This window comes from Jaculus jaculus, chromosome 11 (genome assembly GCF_020740685.1).
Source record: "Jaculus jaculus isolate mJacJac1 chromosome 11, mJacJac1.mat.Y.cur, whole genome shotgun sequence".
NCBI lineage: Eukaryota > Metazoa > Chordata > Mammalia > Rodentia > Dipodidae > Jaculus > Jaculus jaculus.
In genome coordinates this window covers 102,009,526-102,032,513 of record NC_059112.1, presented here as the reverse complement: position 1 = coordinate 102,032,513, position 22,988 = coordinate 102,009,526, and the positions used below count along the sequence as shown (strand labels likewise).

The following is a 22,988-nucleotide window of genomic DNA, read 5'->3' as shown; positions in this document are numbered from 1 at the left end:
AGAGGGAGAGAGAGAGAGAATGGGCACGCCAGGGCTTCCAGCCTCTGCATACGAACTCCAGACGCGTGCGCCCCCTTGTGCATCTGGCTAACGAGGGACCTGGGGAACCGAGCCTCGAATCGGGGTCCTTAGGCTTCACAGGCAAGCGCTTAACCGCTAAGCCATCTCTCCAGCCCGTCATTTTGCCTTTTTAAAACAATGAATAGTCACCCTAATGGGCACAAAGTGTTCTGTCATTGCATTTTTTTTATTTATTTGAGAGAGACAGAAAGACAAAGAGAGAGAGAGAGAGAGAGAGAGAGAGGGAGAGAGAGAGGGAGAGAATGGGCACAGCAGGGCCTTCAGCCACTGCAAACAAACTCCAGATGCGTGCGCCCCCTTTTGCATCTGGCTAACGTGGGTCCTGGGGAATCGAGCCTCGAACCAGGGTCCTTAGGCTTCACAGGCAAGTGCTTAACTGCCAAGCCATCTCTTCAGCCCTCTCGTGGCATTTTTAATCTATTCTTTCTTGAAATATAGAAGTTCTTTCCCAAAGTCATTCATCTGCTCCCTGTCCAGTTCATGTGGACTGTCTGCAGTAGTCCTGAGGCCTTCTCCCATGAGGCCTCTGAATGGCCCTCCTTACCTCTGCACTGGCTATCTGTGTCACAGAGACCACTAAAGGACTATGTCAAAATCGCGACTCCAGGACATAGCACCCATGTTCCTGGGAAGTCGACCCCCTCCCTCTGCTTCCTGTGCACTTCTTCACAGATGGACACTGGCTTCCTTGATCCTCGGTGGGGACTTTTGGAAACGGTTGACCGCGCTTAACTTAGAGCAAGGTGTTTTATATTTTGCTTCACTGAATCCCCCTGGGTGACTTTCATTTCTGTGGAAAATCGATATGGGAGGAAGGTGCATGTGCCAGCCCTGGGCCCACCCTCTGGTTGTAAGGGGAAGTCTTCTGCCACCCTTCCTTCCCTGGGCACTTTCAGTTCCCTTTTGATGTTTCTCTGTTATTGTCATGAACTCAAAAATCTACTTCTGGTCAAAGAGACCTTGGAAGGATGTCTCCTGACACTGTGGAGAAAATACTGAGCTTTGATGGGCCGCTGGGCGGGGGAGGGGGGTGTCTGGGGAGGAGGGGAAGGTGATGGAGCTGTTCTCACTGGTTGAGAATGGTGGCCTTACAGGGAAAGCCATAAGCTAGGGTGCTCGTCTCACAGCTAGCTGTGAAGCTCATGGGTCTCTAGACTATGGGGCGCTGGGTGGGGGACTTGACTTCTGGGTGGCATAGATCAGTGGTCATGTAAGGGACATGAGTGTGTTCCAACATGTTCAGGTCTGATGCTGCTCATCTTAGCTCCTCAGGAGGATGGCAAGTTCAAGGCCACCCTAGGCTGCAGAGCAAGCTAGAAGACAGTTTGGGCAATTTAGTGAAACCATGTCTCAAAATAGAGAGTAAAAAGAAGGCTGGTTAGCTGGGTGTGGTGGCACATTCTTTTAACCCCAACACTTGGGAATCTGAGGTAGGAGGATGCTGTGAGTTTGAGGCTACCCTGAGACTACATAGTGAATTCCAGGTCAGCCTGGGATCGAGTGAAATCCTACCTTGAAAACAAAACAAAATAAAACAAAACAACAAAACAACCAAAACCAAAACAAAAAACAAAGGGTGGTGATAGGCTCAGTGGTACAGCACTTGCCACGAGCCTAGGCTCAATCCCTAGTACTGAAAACAGACTGAGTGTAGTTGGGTTCTTTGGCTCTTGTGACCTCTGGCTGTGTCAGAGGTGCTGAATCCTGACATCTCATAAATGAAGACTCGTGGACTGGAGGAGAGATGGTTTAGCGGTTAAGGCGTTTCCCTGCAAAGCCTATAGACCCAGGTTCTATTCCCCAATACCCATGTAAGCCAGATGCACATGGTGGCATATGTGTCTGGAGTTCGTTTGCAATGGCTAGAGGCCCTGGCATGCCCATTCTCTCTCTCTCTGTATTTGCTTCTTTTTCTCTCAAGGCTCAGATTTAGCCTCAGTACTGTAAACCTTTGGCCATGATTATCCAGCTTGTAAATTCCATGGGTCCTTTACTTTGCTCCTGTCAGAATGACATCAGTGCCGATGGAGCACACGCCTAAAAGGAGGTGGGACACATGGTCAGAAGTCCTGCTTCCATTGTTGATCAGCATGTTTTCCACTTTTTCATAAAGCCATGAAAAAAAAATTAAGTGCTGGTCATGAGTGTGAATGCCTTAATCTCAGCACTTGGGAGGAAGATGCAGGAGGATCATCATGAGTACAAGGCCTACCTGGGCTACATGGCGAGTTCCAGGCCAGCCAAAGCTGCAGAGTGAGACCCTTTCTCAAAGAACCAAATCCACCAACCAACCAATAAACAAAATAAAAAGCCAAAAAAAAAAAGGAAGAAAAGGAATTAGTAGTGATACATTGTAACACTGTAAAGAAGAACTTTAAAATATTATGCTAAGGGCTGGAGAGATGGCTTAGTGGTTAAGCGCTTGCCTGTGAAGCCTAAGGATCCTGGTTTGAGGCTTGACTCCCCAAGACCCACGTAAGCCAGATGCACAAGGGGCCGCATGCGTCTGGAGTTCGTTTGCAGTGGCTGGAGGCCCTGTTGCAGTCATTCTCTCTCTCTCTCTGCCTCATTCATTCTCTGTCTGTCTGTTGCTCTCAAATAAATAAAAATAGACAAAAACATTAAAAAAATATTATGCTAAGGGTTGGAGAGATGGCTCAGCAGTTAGGTACTTGCCAGCAAAGCCTAAGGACTCAGGTTCATTCCCCCAGTACCCATGTAGAGCCGGATGCACAAGGTGGTACACGTGTCTGGAGTTCATTTGCAGCATTTGGAGTCTCTGGCACGTCCCATCCTCTCCTCCCTTTCTCTGTCTCTCATATCTGTCTGCTGGCAATTAAATAAAATATTTTTATAAAAAGCATTATGCTAAATCATAAAAGGACAGCTATTAGATGATTCAACTTACAAGAAGTATTTGGATCCCCAATTTATAGACACAGAGAGTAAAAGTTGCCAGAAGCTAGGTGAAGGGATTGGAGTTATTATTTAATGAAGATATGTTTCTATTTGAGATGCTGAAAAAGTTCTAGAGATAGTGTTGATGGTTAAAAAAATTGTGAATAGATACCAAATTACATATTTAAAAAATGGGTAAAGTGACCAGGCTTGGTGGCTCACTCATGTAATCCAATCACTTGGGAGGCTAATATAAAACCATAGTCATGAGTTTGAGGCCAATTTGGGCTATAAGATTGAATTCCAGGTTAGCCTGGGCTACACTGAGACCCTACCTCTCAAAAAGGGGGGAGTGGGGAGAGTAAAATGGTCAATTGTGTTATATGTATTATACCATAATTTCATGAAAAGCATCTGGGTGTGGTGGCACATGTCATTAATTCTAGCACTTTGGAGGTAGAGGTAGGGGGATTGCTGTGAGTTCAAGGCCAGACTAGCTATACAGAGTGAGTTCCAGGTCTGGGGTACAGAAAGACCCTATCTCTAGGAAAAAATAAAGGAAGCAAATAAAAAGATTTGTTGGGCTGGAGAGATGGCCTAGCGGTTAAGGCGTATGCCTAAAAAGCCTTGGGACCCAGGTTCGATTCTCCATGTCACATGTAAGCCAGATGCACATGGTGGCACATGCATCTGGAGTTCATGTGCAGTGGCTGAAGGCCCTGGTGTGCTAATTCTCACTGTCTCTCTCTTCCTTTCTCTCTGCCTCTAATAAATAAATAAAAATAGACCTTAAAAATAAAAGAATTGTTTAGCCTGGCATGATGATGCACACCTTTAATCCCAGTACACTCTGGAGGCAAGGTGGGAAGATGATTGTAAGTTCGAGGCCATCCTGGGACTAAAAAATGAGTACCAAGTCAGTCTGGGATAGAGTGAGACCCTATCTCAAAAAAAAAAAAAAAAAAAAAATTCCCAAGTTTACATACTTTGTCCTTGAGTTTCTGTTGTGTGTGATTCCTACATAGACCACAGCCCCTGCTTTCTAGTTCCAGGAGGTGGTCTTGTGGCCAGCTAGAAGATGCACCTCATAGACGGAGATACTCTTTCCACCCAGATCTCAGGCTGGACGAAGGATGGTGTAGCTTGCCTTTGACCTTGCACTGGATGCTACATGTCTTTGACTGAGTCTCTTACTTTGGCTTAATGGAACCCTGATTCCGCTTGGGGCTGTGCTGTGTCCTCCTTAGGCCGTGGGTCAGGAACGATTCAGCCAGGCCTGATACTCTTCCTCTACCCTGTTTCCTCCTGGTTTTCTGGGATTGCTTTTACCTGCCTGATGAAAGGGGGGATGCCATGGGCTTTCCCTACCCCTTTACTTCTCTCTGATTGTGCCTGGGATGCCTAGAGATATGATCATCCTCTGTGACCTTGTTGAGGGATTGGAGCTCCTGGTCCCACAGAGACTTCGAGCCGGCCGCTTCGCCCAGTCTAGAGATGTGATAAAGACACCCTTCAGTTTTACAAGGAGCCTGGGATGTTAAATGGGCAGTCCGTTTCCTGTTGGGCAGTGCTCAGAGCTTTGCACTAGTGAGCTAGATGTACCCCTCATCCTCCAGCGTCCTCCATCACCCTGAAGCACTGGAGGAAGTCTGTCCTTGTTCCTTGTCTCGGCACATTAACTGTCTTCTGGTTGCGAGTGGCAGAAAGCCCTTCGAACCCTAGGGGTTGAGCTGGATTCTGGGCTCTCTGATCCCCTAAATCTGCTTCCATTTCTCTTGTAGCATAGCACTAGTGTGGACTGGGGACTTTGCAAGTGGAGGTCCCTTTACATGAGAGGGCAAAAGGGCCCCAGGTGATCCCTGGTTACATGACCATTAGAGGTCCTGCTTTTCGGACCGGTGTCTGAAAACTCCTTCTTTAAGGCGTCATACTCTCTGGGTCATACTCCTTAGCTTTCCCGCCGAACAGGAAGGCAGAGTAGATGCTAACTGAGCCAACGGTGTAGCCATAGTCTAGTTTGACTTTATTACAAAAGATATGGCGGGCTGGAATTTGGCCCTAGCCCATATTCCAGTGAGAGACGAGGCCTCTCTTCCAGTGGTTCAGGAAGAAGAAGTTTTTTCCGTGGAGCCTGTCCTGTGATCCAGGCCAATAGCACTGCGAGGCCAGTGAGATCAGCTCTTTGGCCATGACATTTGAGGGGTGCCAAAAATATGCACTCAGCAATCAAGATAAGGAATATTTTCATGGCTCAGCAGCCAAGGCACTTTCCTGCAAAGCTCAGGTTCAATTCCCCAGTACCCATGTAAAGCCGGAGACACAAGGTGGTACATGCATCTGGAGTTCATTTGCAATGGCTGGAGGCCCTGGTGTACCAATTCTGTCTCTTTCTTTCTGCTTGAAAATAAATAAGTAAATAAGTTTTTTGTTTTGGTTATTTTTATTTAATTTGAGAGCGACAAAGAGAAGGAGGCAGAGAGGGAGAGAGAGAGGGTGGAGGAAATGGGCGTGCCAGGGCTTCCAGCCACTGCAAATGAACTCCAGATGCATACACCACCCTGTGCATGTGGCTAACGTGGGTCCTGGGGTCCTTAGGCTTCACAGGCAAGCACTTAACCACTAAGCCAATCTCTCTAGCCCAATAAATAAATTTTTCTAAAAGGTGCTTGTGAGCAGGGTGTGGTAGCGTACGTGTTTAATCCCAGCACTCGGGAGGCAGAGAGGTAGGAGGATTGCCACAAATTCTAGGCCACCCTGAGACTGCATAGTGAATTCCAGGTCAGCCTGAGCTAGAGTGAAACCCTACCTCAAAACAAACAAACAAAAAAAAAAGGGCTGGAGGGATGGCTTAGTGGTTAAGGTGTTTGCCTGCAAAGCCAAAGGACCCAGGTTTGATTCCCCAGGACCCACGTTAGCCAGATGTTCAAGGAGGCGCACGTGTCTGGAGTTTGTTTACAGTGGCTGGAGGCGCTGGTGTGTCATTCTCTTTCTTTCTCTCTCTTTCCCTCCCTCTTTCTCTGTTAAATAAATAAAAATAAACAATGTTTAAAAAACAAAACAGGAGGAGGATACTTAATAGGTTGATATTGTATATATGTAATTACAATGATTGAAATGGGGAGGTAATATGACGGAGAATGGAATTTCAAATGGGAAAGTGTGGGGGTGGGGAGGGAGGGAATTACCATGGGATATATTTTGTAATCATGGAAAATGTTAATAAAAATTAAAAAAAAAAAGATCCTTGCCTAAAAGGTCCAAGTTAGTGCAAAAAAGCCCCAAACACCCTAAAACCAACCAAACAAAACTCTCCCAATGAGGAAATGTCCAGCAGGTTTAGGAGGATGGTGTGTCATAGAGCCGTGCTCCCTGATGTGGCCTGGCAATCTCCCAGCCTGCTGTCCTTGGGTGAGGAAAGTGTTAAATGCACCTTCACAAGGAACCATATAGAACACGCTTCCACACATACAAGGGAGAGGTGCTGGTACCAGAAGAAAGGGATGGGGTGCTGGCCATGTGCCTTTGAACCTGGGCTTTGGCTCCACGTATAATGCTCATGTGCATGCGTGCCTGTGTGTGTGTGTGTGTGTGTGTGTGTGTGTGTGTATGAGTGATTGAAAACCAGAGGAAAACCTCAAGTGTCACCAGAGGAACACTATCCACATCTTTTTTTTTTTTTTTTTAATTTTTTGTTTGAGAGCGACAGAGAGGGAAGGAGGCAGAGAGAGAGAGAATGGGCACGCCAGAGCCTCCAGGCACTGCTAATGAGCTCTGGACACATGCGCCCCCTTTGGCATCTGACTAATGGGGTCCTGGGGAATCGAGCCTCGAACCAGGGTCCTTAGGCTTCACAGGCAAGTGCTTAACCGCTGAGCCATCTCTCCAGCCCCTATCCACATCTTTTTTTAAAAATTTTTGTTTATTTACTTATTTGAGAGCAACAGACAGAGAGAAGGGCGGAGGGAGAGAAAGAGAGAGAGAGAATGGGCACGCCAGGGCTTCCAGCTACTGCATACGAACTCCAGACACCTGAGCCCCCTTGTGCATCTGGCTAACGTGGGTCCTGGGGAGTTAAGCCTCGAACCAGGGTCCTTACGCTTCACAGGCAAGTACTTAACGGCTAAGCCATCTCTCCAGCCCTATCCACATCTTTTTTAAAAAATGTTATTAACAGCATGTTATATGGGTACATCACGTGTTGGTTCCCTCTTGCCCCTCATCCCTGTCCCCATTTCTCTGGGGAAACCTCTTCAGTGGGGTTGCAACTATTCCCCATGGGGCTGTGGGATATGCATTGAAACAGGGTCTCTTGTTGACTTTACCAATTAGGCTAGGCTAGATTAGCTGGCCAGCAAGCCCCAGGGGTCCTCCTGTCTCTACTTCCTTCATGCTGGATTGCAGCCATGTGTCACCATCCCCTGACATTTTATGTGGGTGAAACTCAGGTCTTGATGCTTGCAAAGCAAGCACTTTACTGACTGAGCTGTCTCTCCAGCCCAGTAATTTGAAATTAATAGCTTTTTGTCAGCAAACACATTATATGTCATTTCGGTTCATTATGGGTGACATTGATTGATTGCCTGTACTAGATATGCATTTTGTGTTTTATTTTCTCATTTTCCCCTTAGAGATAAATGCTGTTATTCCCATTGAACAGATGGGAACCACTGAGGATAAAGTAAGTCACTCAAGGCCATGCAATACCTGAACCAGAATTTGAGCTGAGCTTTTGTCTTTCTCATAGCCCCCAAAGTATGAAATCCTGGCATTGTCAATGAAAAGCTGAGGCCTACTAGAAACTGGTACTACCAGTCACCTGCTATTGAGTGGTACCCCCAGGTTTCTTGGCTCTTGTTCTTGCTGGCCACTGGCTTTCCAGTATTTTGAAGCAGAGGTCCTGGCACACTGTTGGAATTGATCCATGGTTCAAAGCAGCCAGTATATATCCCCAAATTCAGTTATGGCTGCCGCCTGCTCTGAAAGGCAGGTGAACTGCGCTTTAAATAGAGCACATTAATTCCAGCAGTGGAAGCGGGACCCCGCTGGGAAAATTTCTACCATCCTCAGCGTCTCCCTGACAGGCTTTAAAGGATTCTTGGCAGTAAGCAATTTGCAAAATTGAAAGGTGAAAACACACTGTAAGGTGTTTCTTGGTACTTGAGGTCAGAGGGAGGTGACTTTTTTTTTTTTTTTTTTGAGGAAGACAGGATCACTTGACCTGAAATGTTACAGTAACATAGGAGGTTGAGTGTTTCCACACACTTGGCTGAGGATCATATCCCCCCAAGTTCTCCTGTGCTCGTTTCTTTTTAAAAATATCTTATTTGCCGGGTGCGGTGGCACATGCCTTTAATCCCAGCACTCAGGAGGCAGAGGTAGGAGGATCGCTGTGAGTTTGAGGCCACCCTGAGACTACATAGTTAATTCCAGGTCAGCCTGGATCAGAGTGAGACCCTACCTCGAAAAACAAAACAAAACAACAACAAAAAAAACCCACAAAAATATTTTATTCATTTTCATTTTGTTTTTTGAGGTAGGGTCTCATTCTAGCCCAGGCTGACCTGGACTTCATTATGTAGTCTCAGGGTGGCCTCCAACTCACAGTGAGCCTCCCAAGTGCTGGGATTAAAGGCATGCACCACTATGCCTGGTGGCTAAATTTTTTTTATTTGCAAGGCAAGAATTCCTCTGTGCCATTTTTAAAAAATTTAGTTATTTATTTAGAGAGAGTGAGAGAGATAGAGGGGGAGAGAATGAGAATGGGCACATCAGGGCCACCTGCCACTGGAAAGTAACTCCAGATGTATGTGACACTTTGTGTATCTGGCTTTATGTCAGTATTGGGGAATCAAACCTGGGCCATCAGGCTTTGTAAGCAAGCATCTTAACCATTGTGCCATCTCTCCAGTTCACCCCACCCCCCCCATCCCGGCTCCTTGCTGGTTTCTGAGTGTTTTGTGACTTCCTGGGGACACATGAACAAACATTTATTCACCCCACAGAGGAGAGGACAGCCGACCACAAAAATGATTCCACCCACCTAGTTTGGTGAGCCAGCGACTTTACTGGGGTCACTTACAGGAGCCGGGTGACTCATCAAAAAGCGCACCCCAGCTCAGATGCTGACTCACGAGAGAGGCATCCTGGGACTGGAGGGCATCTCCTCTCTGTGGCCTCTGCTTACTGCTTTCCCAGCCGTGGCCCTTAGTACTTTCATGAGCTTCCTGAGCCCTGGAAGTCCTGTGAGCATCCCTCCCTGTTTCCCGGAGGCAATGTTCAATTCAGAAGAAATGGCCACACAGCCCTGAGAGGCGGGGAGAGAGCTGGACGCAGCCGCTCTGTGTGGTTGCGGAGCCTCAGTTTGCGAAGGGGCGACGTCTGACATATGAGGATGGAGAGGTCACAGACCTGAGGGAACTGTTTTGCTGTTTAGCTTAGAAGATCCGAAAAGATGGCTGGATCCCCAAGTACCTATGCGTGTACACGCACGCACGCATGCACGCACGCGCGTGCACACACATTTCAGTGCTGCTGCTGACAGCATACGGGCCTGCTCGGCAGGTGGGTGATGGCCGTCCCGGGCTGGCTACTGTGTTTACCGCTCTGCCTTCCCCTGCTCTCCAGTTGGCCCATAACCAAGGCCATTCTCTGCCATGCTCACAGGACAAGAATGTGAGGCTCAGCATGGCTGAGTGAGTTGCCAGGATCATTTAACTGAATGATCTCTTTGACTGCTTGTCCTTCCTGCCCATTGGCTGGGAAGCCCCTTGCTGTTCCAGCCTGGCCTCACCTCACTCAGGGCTCCCTGGAAGGATGCCATGGGTCCCAGATGAGTATTGGAGGGAACTTGGTAATCTGGAGGTTGGTGGTGGGAGCTGTGTGCATTTACTCCCTTCTGGAAGAAAGGCCCCATGGCGCTCACATTCTACAGATGGGCAAGCCTGCGAGCTGCTGGGTTGAAGCTGGGTGTGGCAGCAGAGGCTCAGCTCCCTCCCGGCAGTATATCGAGCAGTCAGGAGCAAGCTCGTTTTCATGGAGGCAGAGGCAGAGGCAGAAGGGGGTTGAGAGTCTGCATTTAGCATGGATCTTCTGGTCACCTGTCCTGCTTACCAACGTGTGTCAGAAGTGGGTGAGACTTGCCCAGGCTTCTGACTTGACTTTGTCTTGGATAGGGAGATGGCCTTGGTTCCTGTGGAGTCAGACGTGACGTGTTTGGTTCATGCTTAAGAAACCGTGCCATTGTTGCTGTGTTAATGGCAGCATGGAAAAACCATTGATGAGCCAAAAGGGTGTGAAGAACGCAGATCACAAAATGAGCTATCAGCTAGAATTACCACTATGAAAGCTCACGTGTGCATGAGGCTAAGGAAGTAGCTTTGAGGAGATGATGCCAGAAGTGGTAAGAGTGATGGTTTTATGGATAAGCACCAGTGCCCCCTGCTCTTAACCTTGGACTCAATAGCAGCATATGGAAATCTCTCCTAAGGATCTGGAAATGAGGCGGGTACAAGGATGCCAGGGCAGACCTTGCTGTATGGAGGGAATTGGGCTCGCAGTAACTGAGGATAGCTAAACTAGGTTTCACTGGGAAGGCATCAAAATAAAATATGTTATGACATTCAAAAGACACACTAAAGGCTGGAGAGATGGCATAGTGGTTAAAGCACTTGCCTTAACTGCAAAGCCAAAGGACCTAGGTTCCATTCCCCTGTACCCACGTAAGACAGATGCACAAGGTGGCATAGGCATCTGGAGTTTGTATACAGTGGTTAGAGGCTCTGGCATGCCTCTATCTATCTGCATCTCTCTCTCTCTCTCAAATAAATAAATAAAATATATTTTTTAAAAAAAGAAACAATAGGGCTAGAGAGATGGCTTGGCGGTTAAGGCATTTGCCTGCAAAGCCAAAGGATTCCAGTTTGATTCTCCAAGACCCATATAAGCCAGATGTAGTGGCTGGAGGCCCTGGTGTGCCCATTTTCTTTCTCTCTCTCAAATAAGTAACATTTAAAAAATATTTTAATAAAAAAGGCAATAAATAGAAATAAAATAGAGCTGGGTGCTGTACACCTTTAATCCCAGCACTTGGGAAGGCAAGGCAGGAGTATCACAGTGAAGTTGAGGCCAACCTTGGGTGTACAGAATGAGTTCCAGGTCAGCCTGGCTACAGCAACACTCTCCCTTGAAAAACCAACCAACCAAGAAACAAAAAATAAAAGACGTGTTTTGAAGACTTTTAGCTGAGCTGGGAAAATGTTAATGCTCTAGGAAAAAATGAATCAGAATATAAAAATCGTACATGTATGTATGCATACACAACCATACAACACAATGTACATTTAATTTTTTTTTTTTTTTTTTTTTTTTTACTATGTATGTATAATTTACTATGTAGTCTCAGGCTGGCCTCGAAGTAGAGGTGATCCTCCTACTTCTGTCTCCCAAGTGCTGGGATTAAAGGCCACCATCCTTGCTAAAACTTTGTGGGTTTTTTTTTTTGTTTTTGTTTTTGTTTTTCACAGTAGGGTCTTGCTCTAGCCCAGGCTGACCTGGAATTCACTATGTGGTTTTAGGGTGGCCTTGAACTCAGAGATCCTCCTACTGCTAAAACATTAAAAAAAAATTTATTTGCAAACAGAGAGATAGAGATAGATGGGGAGACAGAGAAGAGAGAGGGAATGCCAGGGCCTCTAGCCACTGCAAATGCACTCCAGTTACATGCACCAGTTTGTCCGTCTGACTTTATGTGGGTACTGGGCAATCAAACCTGGGCCATTAGGCTTTGCAGGCAAGCATCTTAACCACTGAGCCATCTCTCCAGCCCTGAAACTTTAACAAATTTTTTTTTTCTTTTTTGGTTTTTTGAGGTAGGGTCTCACTCTGGCCCAGGCTGACCTGGAATTCACTATGTAGTCTCAGAGTGGCCTCGAACTCACAGCGATCCTCCTACCTCTGCCTCCTGAGTGCTGGGATTAAAGGCATGCACCACCACTCCCGGCTAAAAAATATTTATTATTTATTAGAGAGAGAGAGAATGAGAATGGACGTGCCAGGGCCTTCAGCCACTGCAAATGAACTCCAGAATCATGCACTCCATTGAGCATCTGGTTTATGTGGGTTCTGGGGAATTGAACCTGGGTCCTTTGGCTTTGCAGGCAAGTGCCTTAATCACTAAGCCATGCCTCCAGCCCTCACATCATTCTAACCTTTACTTCCCTGGTTGTCCCACATTCTCCTCTGTGTGGATAAACCTCTCTGCCTCCTCCTAAAGATACTTGCTGTCAGTTGGGGTCACGGGCTGTACAGGCTGCACTCTGACTCCCAGATCCTACCTTGACCTTCCTTGCAGAGACCCTTTTGCAGTAGTAGGTGACATTCAAGAATTCCAGAGAGTAGAATATGGTTATCTTTGGGGATATCATTCAGCCTTCTACAAATGTTGATTTTTGTATAAAGAAAAAAAGACTGGAAGGCAGCTTTTGAAAATATTACCTAGTAATAGGGGTCTCTAGATGGCAAGTTTTGGGGTCATTTTTATTTTTAAATTTTTTTCTATTTTTTTAAATTTAATTTTTATTAACATTTTCCATGATTATTAAAAAAAATCCCATGGTAATACCCTCCCTCCCCCCCCCCAGTTTCCCCTTTGACGTTCCATTCTCCATCATATTACCTCCCCATCTCAATCTATTTTTAAATTATTTTTATTTTTATTTATTTGAGAGCGGCAGACAGAGAGAGAGAGAGAGAGAGAGAGAGAGAGAGAGAGAGAGAGAGAGAGAATGGGCGCGCCAGGGCCGCCAGCCACAGCAAGCGAACTCCAGACGCATGCGCCCCCTTGTGCATCTGGCCTAAGTGGGTCCTGGGGAATCAAGCCTCGACCCGGGGTCCCTAGGCTTCGCAGGCAAGCGCTTAACCGCTAAGCCATCTCTCCAGCCCTCATTTTTACTTTTAGTACTCCTTTTCCCGCCTTGTCTGTGCCAAGGAAGCCCCTCTTTCGCAGTGTGCCGAGTTGCTCAGGGACCACTGCTCTAAGACGGCAAGCGTCGCAGAACCAGTGACACGCTGCTTCCTTCCTGTCCCCCCAGAGCCCGTGTTCTGGCTCTACGTGAAGGAGGTCCTCAACAAGCACGAGCTGCAGCGCTTCTCCTCCCTGCGCCACATTACGGCAGACGTGGGCCGCGGCCGCGCGTGGCTGCGCTGCGCCCTCAACGAGCACTCCCTGGAGCGCTACCTGCACATGCTCCTGGCGGACCGTGGCAGGCTCAGGTAAGCAGTCCAGCCACCGGGGGGCCAGTGGGCTCTCCTCCCGCAGCCCAGGTCCGTTCAGCTGTGCTGTGGGGCCACTTGGTGGGAGAAGAAATTCAAGAATGCCTGCAAGGGGGCCCGGGAGCTGGCTCCGTGAGTAAAGTGCTTTCTGTGCCAGCATGGGGATCTGTGTCCAGATCCCCAGAACCCAGGCATGCTGGGTGTTAAGGTGCACACCAGGAATCCCAGCGTTGGGGCGGGGGAGACTGGGAATCCCCCGGGCTCATTGGCTAGCAAGTCTAAGTGAATCAGTGAGCCCAGGTAAGATACCTTGTCTCAAAAAAACAAAAACAGGGGCTGAAGAGATGGCTTAGCAGTTAATGCGCTTGCCTACGAAGCCTAAGGACCCAGGTTCAATTCTCCAGGTTCCATGTAAGCCAGATGCACATGGTGGTGCATGCATCTGTTGTTCATTTGCACTGGCTGGAGGCTCTGGTGCACCCATTCTCTCTCTCTGTGTGTGTCTCTAATAAATAAATAAATCTTTAAAAAAATCTGGAAATGGATAGATGAAGACACCTGATGTCGATCTCTGGCCCCCACATGTATGCACACGCAATGCATACACACGCACGCACATATGCCTACATGAGCATATACATGCATTCATGCAACACATGAACACATGTCTGTAAGGGACTTTGGATGCCAGTGCAGGGAGCTAACACTCCGTCAGCACGCGCGGTTCCCGTGACTTGGGGCCCAGCTGCTGTCTCAGGGTGCGGGTTGATCTTTGTGTCATGGAGTTTTTATCTGTGAGTCTCCTGTTTCCTCAGTCCTAAGCTGACAGGAAAAAGTATGGAAGGTTTTGTTGTTGTTTGGCTTTTAAAAAAAAAATATTTTTATTTATTTATTTGAGAGGGAGAAAGAAGGAGAGAGAGAGAGAGAGAATGGGCGTGCCAGGGCTCTAGCCACTGTAAACGAACTCCAGATGCATGCGCCCATGTGCATCTGGCTTATGTGGGTCCTGAAGAGTCAAACTGGGATCCTCTGGCCTTGCAGGCAAATGTCTTAACCACTAAGCCATCTCTCCAGCCCCTGTTGTTTGGCTTTTTGAGACAGGGTCTTGTGTAGTCCAGGCTGGCCTTGATCCTTCCGTTTCCCTCCCAAGCACGGGGATTGCAAGCATGCGCCACCACACCTGATCGCGCACTGTCTCCCAAGCTGCCCTGGACCTCACTGTGTAGCCCAGGTCGGTCTTGAATTCTCAGCAGTGTTACTGCCCAGCCTCCCGAGTTCTAAATCAGAGGTCTGCACCACCAGGTCTGGCTCAGAATGTGGAAGTCTTTTCATCCCTTCACGTGAGCTGTCGCCACGCCCGTGTCACTTTGTCTTAGCGTGCAGCACGACTCTGAAGGGAGGTCTGCAGAGCAGGGATGGCTGTTGCCCGAGGCAGGGACCTGAGGATATCCGCACCTCCCAAGCACTCCACTGCTTTAGTTAACAAGAAACGTACTCAGGACTCATAGAATGAGTTTTGGTGACTTTTTTTCCCCCAGTGGATTACTTATAAATAGTCAGTTGTATCCTCAGTACCAAAGTTGAACCTTGGAGGTGGGAAGTAAATTCCTAGGAAAGAGTCTCTGTAGAACTTAGCTGAGTCAGGAGCTACCCGCCTAACTCTACAGGAAGAGGGAGGGATCATTCACATGCGTGAACGTTGGCTCAGTTTCGCAAAGGTTCCCAACTGGGGGAATCAGGTGCAGTAGAAATGCCAGCTGCACCTTGTGGTTTGTGCTTCCATTAACAATTTGCCATCTCAGTATATTGGTGGAGCTGTTTTCTTTCTCTCTGTTGTATTCAGTCTCATCAGCAGTTAGTTTTGCAACCTCTCACTGAACCACAGGCCACTCAGCACCATTTCTATAGGATTCTGTGACCTGGCAGGGATGTCCCGCCATGGGGATAGTTGGTTGTTAATTGCTTACCAGGGAGTCATATAGAGCTTGAATCAGACTTGGAAGAGCCACATTTAAGCCCTGCCTGTACCATTTACTAGCGAGATCACCTTGGATAGGCCTCGTAGGCTCCTCTGACCCCTCCCCAAACTGAAATCCATGGAACCAGGCTAGCCTCCCGGCTCTCTCGAGGAACAACTCGGGCCTTTGGGTTTGTGGTTCAGACAGGCATTACAAGTGAATGCCCTAGCTGATGGAACCCTGGGGGCTCTGGCATTTCTCTCTGAAATTGTGTCTTTTTGTATTAGCCTGCTCAGCGGAGACCCTGTTGGTCAATTTGGATTTCCTGCTTGTTTCTCAGAGACCTTGTTGAGTGAAAAGCCACCCCTCTGTCATCTTCTGCATTGCTGCTTGGTAAATGCATTTGCATGTCTATTTCAGTCCTCTAAAGCTGCGATCTAACGAGGAGGTTGTCAGATATTCGTGTTCAGACCTTCGTTTATCACATCAGCTTCACATCAGCAGAGACATGAGGCAGACCATGTTCTCTCTGGGATGACGCACCAGGCTCGGCTTTTCCAGGGAGCCATCCCAGGGAACCACCTGGCTAATGAACAGACGCAGAAAACTACCACTAAGAGCTTTCCTCCTCTTTCTCCCATTTTGCAGCACTTTTTATGAAGACTGGTCTTTTGTGATGGATGAAGAAAGGTCTAGCATGCTTCCGACCATGGCAGCTGGTAAGCCTGGCTAAGGCTAGGGGCACTGGGGTCTGGGAAGCTAGGTGAGCAGAGACGACCTGGAAGCAGTTTTATAGCCCCTAGGGATATTGTGATTATTCACTGTCTCCTCACTGACTTGATGAGTTTCTTGTTACTGTTCTTCCTTGAAGTTTGGGGACCATTTATCTAGAATTTGATACCTTGGCAAAGGAAGCACTGGGTTGAAGGGCTTTGACCGTGGCCTGGCAGGTGTAATATAAATAACCAGAGAATTAGAAGTGGGAGATATACCTTGTACTCTGGCCCTGCCCCAGGTTGGCTGGATCCTGTCAGCTCTATTACCCCTCCTGACCTCTGGGAGCTCCCTAGGCACCTTTTTAGGGTTGTCTCACAGCCCCCAAAAGGGTCATATCTGTGGCTTGTCAGCAGTGGGGAGGCCCTGGATTGATGCTACTTGGGGGACTGAGAAACCTTTGACTCTCACTCAAATGACAAAAAAAAATGGAATCAGCTAGATGAAAGCGGCAGCTTGTGTCATTTTTCCAAATTCTTTACTGCTTCATTTAAAACCTTTTCTTCTAGCTGGGCAGGGTGGCACACAACTTTAATCCCTGTACTTGGGAGGCTGAGGTAAGAGGATCACCAAAGTTCAAGGCTAACTTGGGGCTACAGAGTGAGTTCTAGGTCAGCCTGGGCTAGCTAGAGTGAGGCTCTACTCAAAGAATTATTTTTTCTTCTTCTAAAACCTGCTGTTAAGACCCACATACTGAGCGCTATCTAGAGATGAGAGAGGAAAACAAGAACTTGGCTGTGGTTTCCTTTGTGGGCTATAGGATGCCAGTGTAAGTTTTTTCTCAAGTAATTACAAGGATGTCTTTGGTGCATGTTTATTTATTTAAGAACAAGAGGGGGGGGGAGAGGGAGGGAGGGAGGGAGGGAGGGAAAGGGAGGGAGGGAGAGAATGGGTGCACTAGGACCTCCAGCCACTGCAAACGAACTTCAGATACATGCACTACCTGTGCATCTGGCTAACGTGGGTCCTGGGGAATCGAGCCTCAACCAGGGTCCTTGGACTTCATAGGCAAGTGTTTAACCACTAAGCCATCTCTCCAGCCCATGGTGCATGTTTTTGATTGGTTGGTGAGCTGAGTGCTTTTGGTAGATGATGTCTTCAGTATTTATAATCCCAAGAGAGACCATTGTCCTCATGTCACAGGTAAGGAAGCTAGAGCTCAGGGAGATTACAGGGAGCTTGACTAAGGTCTCAGGCTGGTAAGTGGCCATGAAGGGGCTCAACCAGGTGGCCTGACTCCAGAACTTGCAGCGTCATCTCCTCCTGGGTGGTTCTTGTTGGTATTTGCCTGCCTGACCTTCAGGGAGGGAAGCTGGACTCAGCTCATGGTGTCTGCCCATGCCTGTTTTGGGACTTTTTTTTTTTTTTTATTTGAGAGCGATAGACATAGAAAGAAAGACAGATAGAGGGAGAGAGAGAATGGGTGCGCCAGGGCTTCCAGCCTCTGCAAACAAACTCCAGACACGTGTGCCCCGTTGTGCATCTGGCTAACGTGGGACCTGGGGAACCGAGCCTCAAACTGGGGTCCTTAGGCTTCACAGGCAAGCGCTTAACCGCTAAGCCATCTCTCCAGCCCGGGACTTTTTTTTAAAAAACAGGGTTTTATGCAGTTCAGGCCGGTCTCAGACTAGGGACATGCTGAGGATGACCTTAAAGTTCTGATCCCCTTGCTTCTTTCCTCTCTAGTGCTTGGGTTACAGGCGTGTGTCGCCATGCCTGGTACGTTACAGTGCTGGGAATGACACCCAGGGCTTCGTGCATGCCAGGCAAGCACTCTAGCAGCTGAGCTTCATTCCCACCCTTTGGGACGGCTTTACAGATGTAGATAGGAGTGTCCTCCTCTTGTGGACTGTGCTGTGGTCTGTCCTGCTCCTCATGGTAGAGGTGTGGCTGCCTGGCTACAAGGACTTCAGGTTTTCTCCTTTTTTTGGGGACAGGTCTGAACTCCATACTCTTTGCAATTAACATTGACAACAAGGATCTAAATGGGCAGAGCAAGTTTGCTCCCACTGTCTCAGACCTGTTAAAAGAGTCAACGCAGAACATGACGTCCTTGCTCAAGGAGTCCACGCAGGGGGTGAGCAGCCTCTTCAGGGAGATCACATCTTCCTCCGCCGTCTCCATCCTCATGAAGCCCGAGCAGGAGAGTGACCCTCTGCCTGTCCTGTCCAAGATCGTCAGTGCCGGTGAGCCAGAGTGGGCCCTCGGGGTGGCACGGTGGGTCAGTGGCAAGACAACAGTGGGCTGGACGGGACCCTCTGGCTACCTGCAAGTCCTTCCAGGGGAGCGGAATCTGACGCACTTGCTTATCTAGTTCACGCTTGGACTTCTTTTTCTTGCCCTTGCTCACTTTCAGAGGGCGCTGACAGCCTTATGTGCATGCTGTCAATGGAAAAGCACAACTTTCACCTCAGAGGGAGTATGAGAGAGTTTATTCTAGAACCATAGAAGTGACCATGGCCTGGGAACACAGATTTAGGTTACCCCAAATACCATGTTCCAACGTGGTAGCAGTTTCATGCACTTTTTATAGTAACGGAACAAAGAAAGTCATAAATCAAGGTATTTTTGAAATACATCAGTGGGAATATCAGGAAGGCAGGTTATAGCCAAGTGGAGAAATCTCTGCTGTAGGCCTCAGCTGCTATGTCATGACATGCTTAGCCTTCGGGTTAGTGGAAGCTAGGGGTCTGTTTGTCCATTCCAAACAGGATTTTACCTGATAGTCACAAGGATGTTATGTCACATGCAGAGGTTAGCAATAAATAACCATTAAGGGGACTCCATAAAGATAGTCCGAGTCTCTTTCTGATCACTTGGGAACTTCTAGCTATGGGTGAGTTTTCCCCTTGGCTGTGTCTGCCCTGGCTCGGTCCAGGCCCAGCCCCAGCTGCGCACATGGCAGGGGCTCCTTGAACTTTTTCTTTTTTATTTCCATACTTTTTCCCCAGGCCCTCCACATGGGATCTCTAGCCACATGGGTGTCTTTCCTTGACTCTGTACTTTCCTTAATAAATATAATCATTTAAGCAGGGTGTGGTGACGCACGCCTTTAATCCCAGCACTTGGGAGGCAGAGGTAGGAGGATTGCTGAGAGTTCGAGGCCACCCTGAGACTCCATATTGAATTCCAGGTCAGCCTGGGCTAGAGTGAGACCCTACCTCGAAAATCCAAAATATATATATGTATATATATTAATAATTAAAAAATAGTTTGAGATAATTTGTTTCGTAGCCTGAACATTCCGGCTTGCTGCAATCAGAGGTTTTGATCAGTCATCCTTGCGGAATGTGTAACGCAGTGTACATTCCCCGTCTGGAGAACTTCAGTTTGCAATGTGAGATAAGGGATAGAAAAGAGATTGTGACCGCCGTAGGAAGCTGGATGGGCCACTCTCCATCCCCTGCCCTTCATCCATTCACTCCTCTGTTTATTGCGTTCTTAGTGCTCAGTGTAGAGCACCTGGTGCAGTCTCCGTGGGGGTAGGGCAGAGGTGGAGGATATTTAAAGATGAGCTATACACTTACTGTTATGATGCTACACGCCATGCTTCCAGGTGGAAGCTTTTGGGCTCTGCTGGGAGGATGAGGATGGTATTTGAGCAGAGGCCCGAGGAATGAGAACAGCTCTCCATGCTGACTCTGGGCTGTCGGGAAGCAGAAGTTGGTTCAGTTAAGATCAATTGTGCTGAAAGCTTTAAAACACCCTTGGAGTATTTGGGGTTGCTGGGAAGTGGAAGTTTTGGGGTTAAGTACCAGTTGCTGACTCCCCAAATCCCTTAAGGCAGTAATTCAATAATCATGGCCATCCCTCTGTCATTGTTCTTTTAAAAAATATTTTATTTATTTTTATTTATTTGAGATATACACACACACACACACAGAAATAGGGAGGGAGGGAGGGAGGAAGGGAGGGAGGGAGGGAGAGAGAGAGAGAGAGAGGGCGAGAGAGAGAGAGAGAGAGAGAGAGAGAGAGAGAGAATATGGGCACTCCAGGGCCTCCAGCCATGGCAAATGAACTCCAGATGCGTGTGTCCCCTTGGGCATCTGGCTTATGTGGGTCCTGGAGAGTCGAACCTAGGTCCTTTGGCTTTGTAGGTAAGCGCCTTAACTGCTAAGCCATCTCTCCAGCCCTGAAATGGTTCTTTTAGTGGTAGGAATTGACCCTCCAGCCTTGTACATGCTAGACAAGTGCTTTACCACTGAGCTGTACCCTCAGCTCTCTTTATTATTATTATTATTTTTTAATTTATTTGAGAGTGACAGACAGAGAAGAGGAGAGAGAAAGAGAGTGAGAGAGAGAGAGGATAGGCGCGCCAGGGCTTCCAGCCACTGCAAACGATCTCCAGACGCGTGCGCCCCCTTGTGCATCTGGCTAATGTGGGTCCTGGGGAATTGAGCCTCAAACTGGGGTCCTTAGGCTTCACAGGCAAGCACTTATCCACTAAGCCATCTCTCCAGGCCCCAGCTTCCTTTATTTTTATGAGACAAGGTCTTAGTAAGTTGCCCACGCTGGCCTTGTATTCACTCTGTAGCCAAGGCTGGTCTTGAACCTGTGATCTTTCTGCCTTAGCCTCCTAAGTGTCTGGTGTTTCAGACCTGCCCCACCACTGCTCCCTTTGGGTCTGAATGATGGTGACAACTTGGCTCCCCCCATGAGTTCTTTGGCACACAGAGACTTACCTGTCGTGAGCTTGCATTTTCCAGCAGAGACTCCCACATGAACAATGTGGGAAACAGAACAAGGACAATGAGATTTCTGCATTCATGGAGCACCAGTCCTGACCCTCGTTGGAACTATGCTTGTGAACAGGGTTGCACACATCAGTGAGGCATCACACGTCACCTCTGGTTATATGGAGTGGCTTGAGGTTGTGACATCCAAGAAGGATGGTTAAGATGACTTCCTCTTAGCTCTGATCGCCAGGGCAGTGCTGCTTATAGCTTTTTCCATATGGAAACAGTAAAAGGAAGTGGTTGATGTCTTATGGTCCTGTGCATCGGGGTGGCCTTGCCTCTGTAGGTCTCTTGAGGCTCTTTCATGGGGAGGGAGCTGGTGGCTAAACTGGAAGTACAGGGTGGCTCAGCTCTGTGTTTGAGTTGTACCAGGCGTCAGTTCTACGTGCGACTCTTCTGATCCAGTGAGTGAGTGAGATTGGATCCCTTAGTTCAAGGCAGCTGGCCGAGAGGATGGCAGTAGATCTGTGAGATCCCTTGATCTGGGTTCTAGAACTCAGCACTGTTTCTCTCACATTCCACAGGCAAAAGCAGAACACTGCTGGAGGATTTTCTGTGACTTGGAGGTGAGTCGGCCCAAACTATGTGTCTCACCTGCTTTTTCTTACATCAGCCCTTTTCTTCTGCCAGATGCTAAATGTAAAAAGGAGCGGAAGAAGAAGAAGAAGGTGACCAATATTATCTCATTTGATGAGGAAGAGGATGAGCAGAACTCTGGGGATGTTTTTAAAAAGACCCCTGGGGCTGGGGAGAGCTCAGAGGAGAACTCTGACCGCTCTTCGATCAATGTCGTGTGCACTTTTGAAAGCCCCTTTGGACCAAATTCCAATGGAAGTCAGAGCAGCAACTCATGGAAAATTGATAGTTTGTCATTGAATGGGGAATTGGGGCACCAGAAGCTTGATGTAAAAAGCATCGATGATGAAGATGGGGATGAAGATGAGGATGACGTGTATGGAAACGCAGCCGGCAGGAAGCGCATGATCCACTTGGAGTCACCCGAGAAGTAAGTTCTGCCGAGCCCTTCACAAAGGGAGCGCTCCAACCGCCTTCCCCTTCCGTGGCAGTGCGTGAAATAGGAGCATGGTTTCTGTACTGGTTTGGGGTGCTTTTCATTCTTCAAGTCTTTATTTAGGATCTTAGCTTGCTAAGAACTGAGGGACATGGAACCTATTTATTTTTCTCAATTTTTATTGACATTTTCCATGATTATAAAAAGTATCCCATGGTAATACCCCCCCCCCCCGCCACATTCCCCTTTGAAATTCCATTCTCCATCGACATGGAACCTATTTGAAGGTACTTAATACAAGTTAACATCAGGCTATGTACTTTGAATTTCTTGCTCAAAAGTCTGTTTCCATGAATTGAATCTGCCTCCTAACTTGCCATTAGCCTAGGTAAGCTCAAGGGGGAGACAGGGGTGACCTGGACAAAAGTCACAGACTAGTGGTCTGCAAAGAACAAGAGAGAAGTTAAGTGGCTTGTGACCAAGAGAATAAGACTTAACCTAAGAACTGTGATGGCCTGGAGCTCAGTTGGTAGTTGCACAGCACCCAGAAAGCACTGGGTTCCATCCCCAGCACCACATAAATGGGGGTGTGGTGTCACATTCCTAAAACCCCAGCACTTCCGGTAGAAGTAGACAGGAGGAAGTTCAGCGTCATCCTTGGCTACATAGCCACTAAGTCCAAGGCCAGAGAGTGCTTTCCATGTATTCTCGTGGAATACATAAGAATCTATCACACACCACCAGCAGCAGCAGCAGCCTATGACTGCAGTGACAGGTGACTCCTGCGTCACTTGAGGTTAGCAGGTACCACTTCTCTCTTGAAGACTGGAGAACAGGATTGCACAGAATTGGGGTTTGGTAAAGCTGTTGGCCAGGCTGCGTCCAGTGCTCCCCGCAGAGCTCAGTCCTGCTGCGCTTGCTGCCGTAACGCTGGAGGCCCGATGCTCACGGAGGCCGCCGGCAGAAAAGCGGGGCTCCTAGCGGTCGCGGGCCTCGGAGGCAAAACCATACTCCCTGGGTGGCTGCCCTCGGGCTGAGTGGGGTGAGCCCCCCAGAACCTCTGGTCTCAGCTGAGACCTGAGGCCATGGTAGCACCTTTCCGTAGGGGTGTTGTGGGGGCAGAAATAATCCATGCAAGGCTTTTGTCGCACACGCTGGCGCATCGAGTGACACAGCACGCGTCAGCTGCTGCTGCTGCTGGTGTACCCCTCTTGTCACTGTTCTGGTGCTCGGTGCCAATCTTCTTGTCACATACCAGTT

General features: G+C 48.1%; 1 protein-coding gene across 1 annotated transcript in view; it reads left to right on the top strand.

Moving 5' to 3' along the window:
• Positions 1-22,988, top strand: part of Snx29 (sorting nexin 29) — a 459,228-nt gene that overhangs the window by 73,642 nt on the left and 362,598 nt on the right. The window contains exons 5-8 of the mRNA XM_045161574.1: positions 13,068-13,248; positions 15,855-15,925; positions 17,918-18,166; positions 21,347-21,722. Coding sequence (XP_045017509.1) covers positions 13,068-13,248; positions 15,855-15,925; positions 17,918-18,166; positions 21,347-21,722 — 877 coding nt within the window. The remainder of the gene's footprint in view (positions 1-13,067; positions 13,249-15,854; positions 15,926-17,917; positions 18,167-21,346; positions 21,723-22,988) is intronic.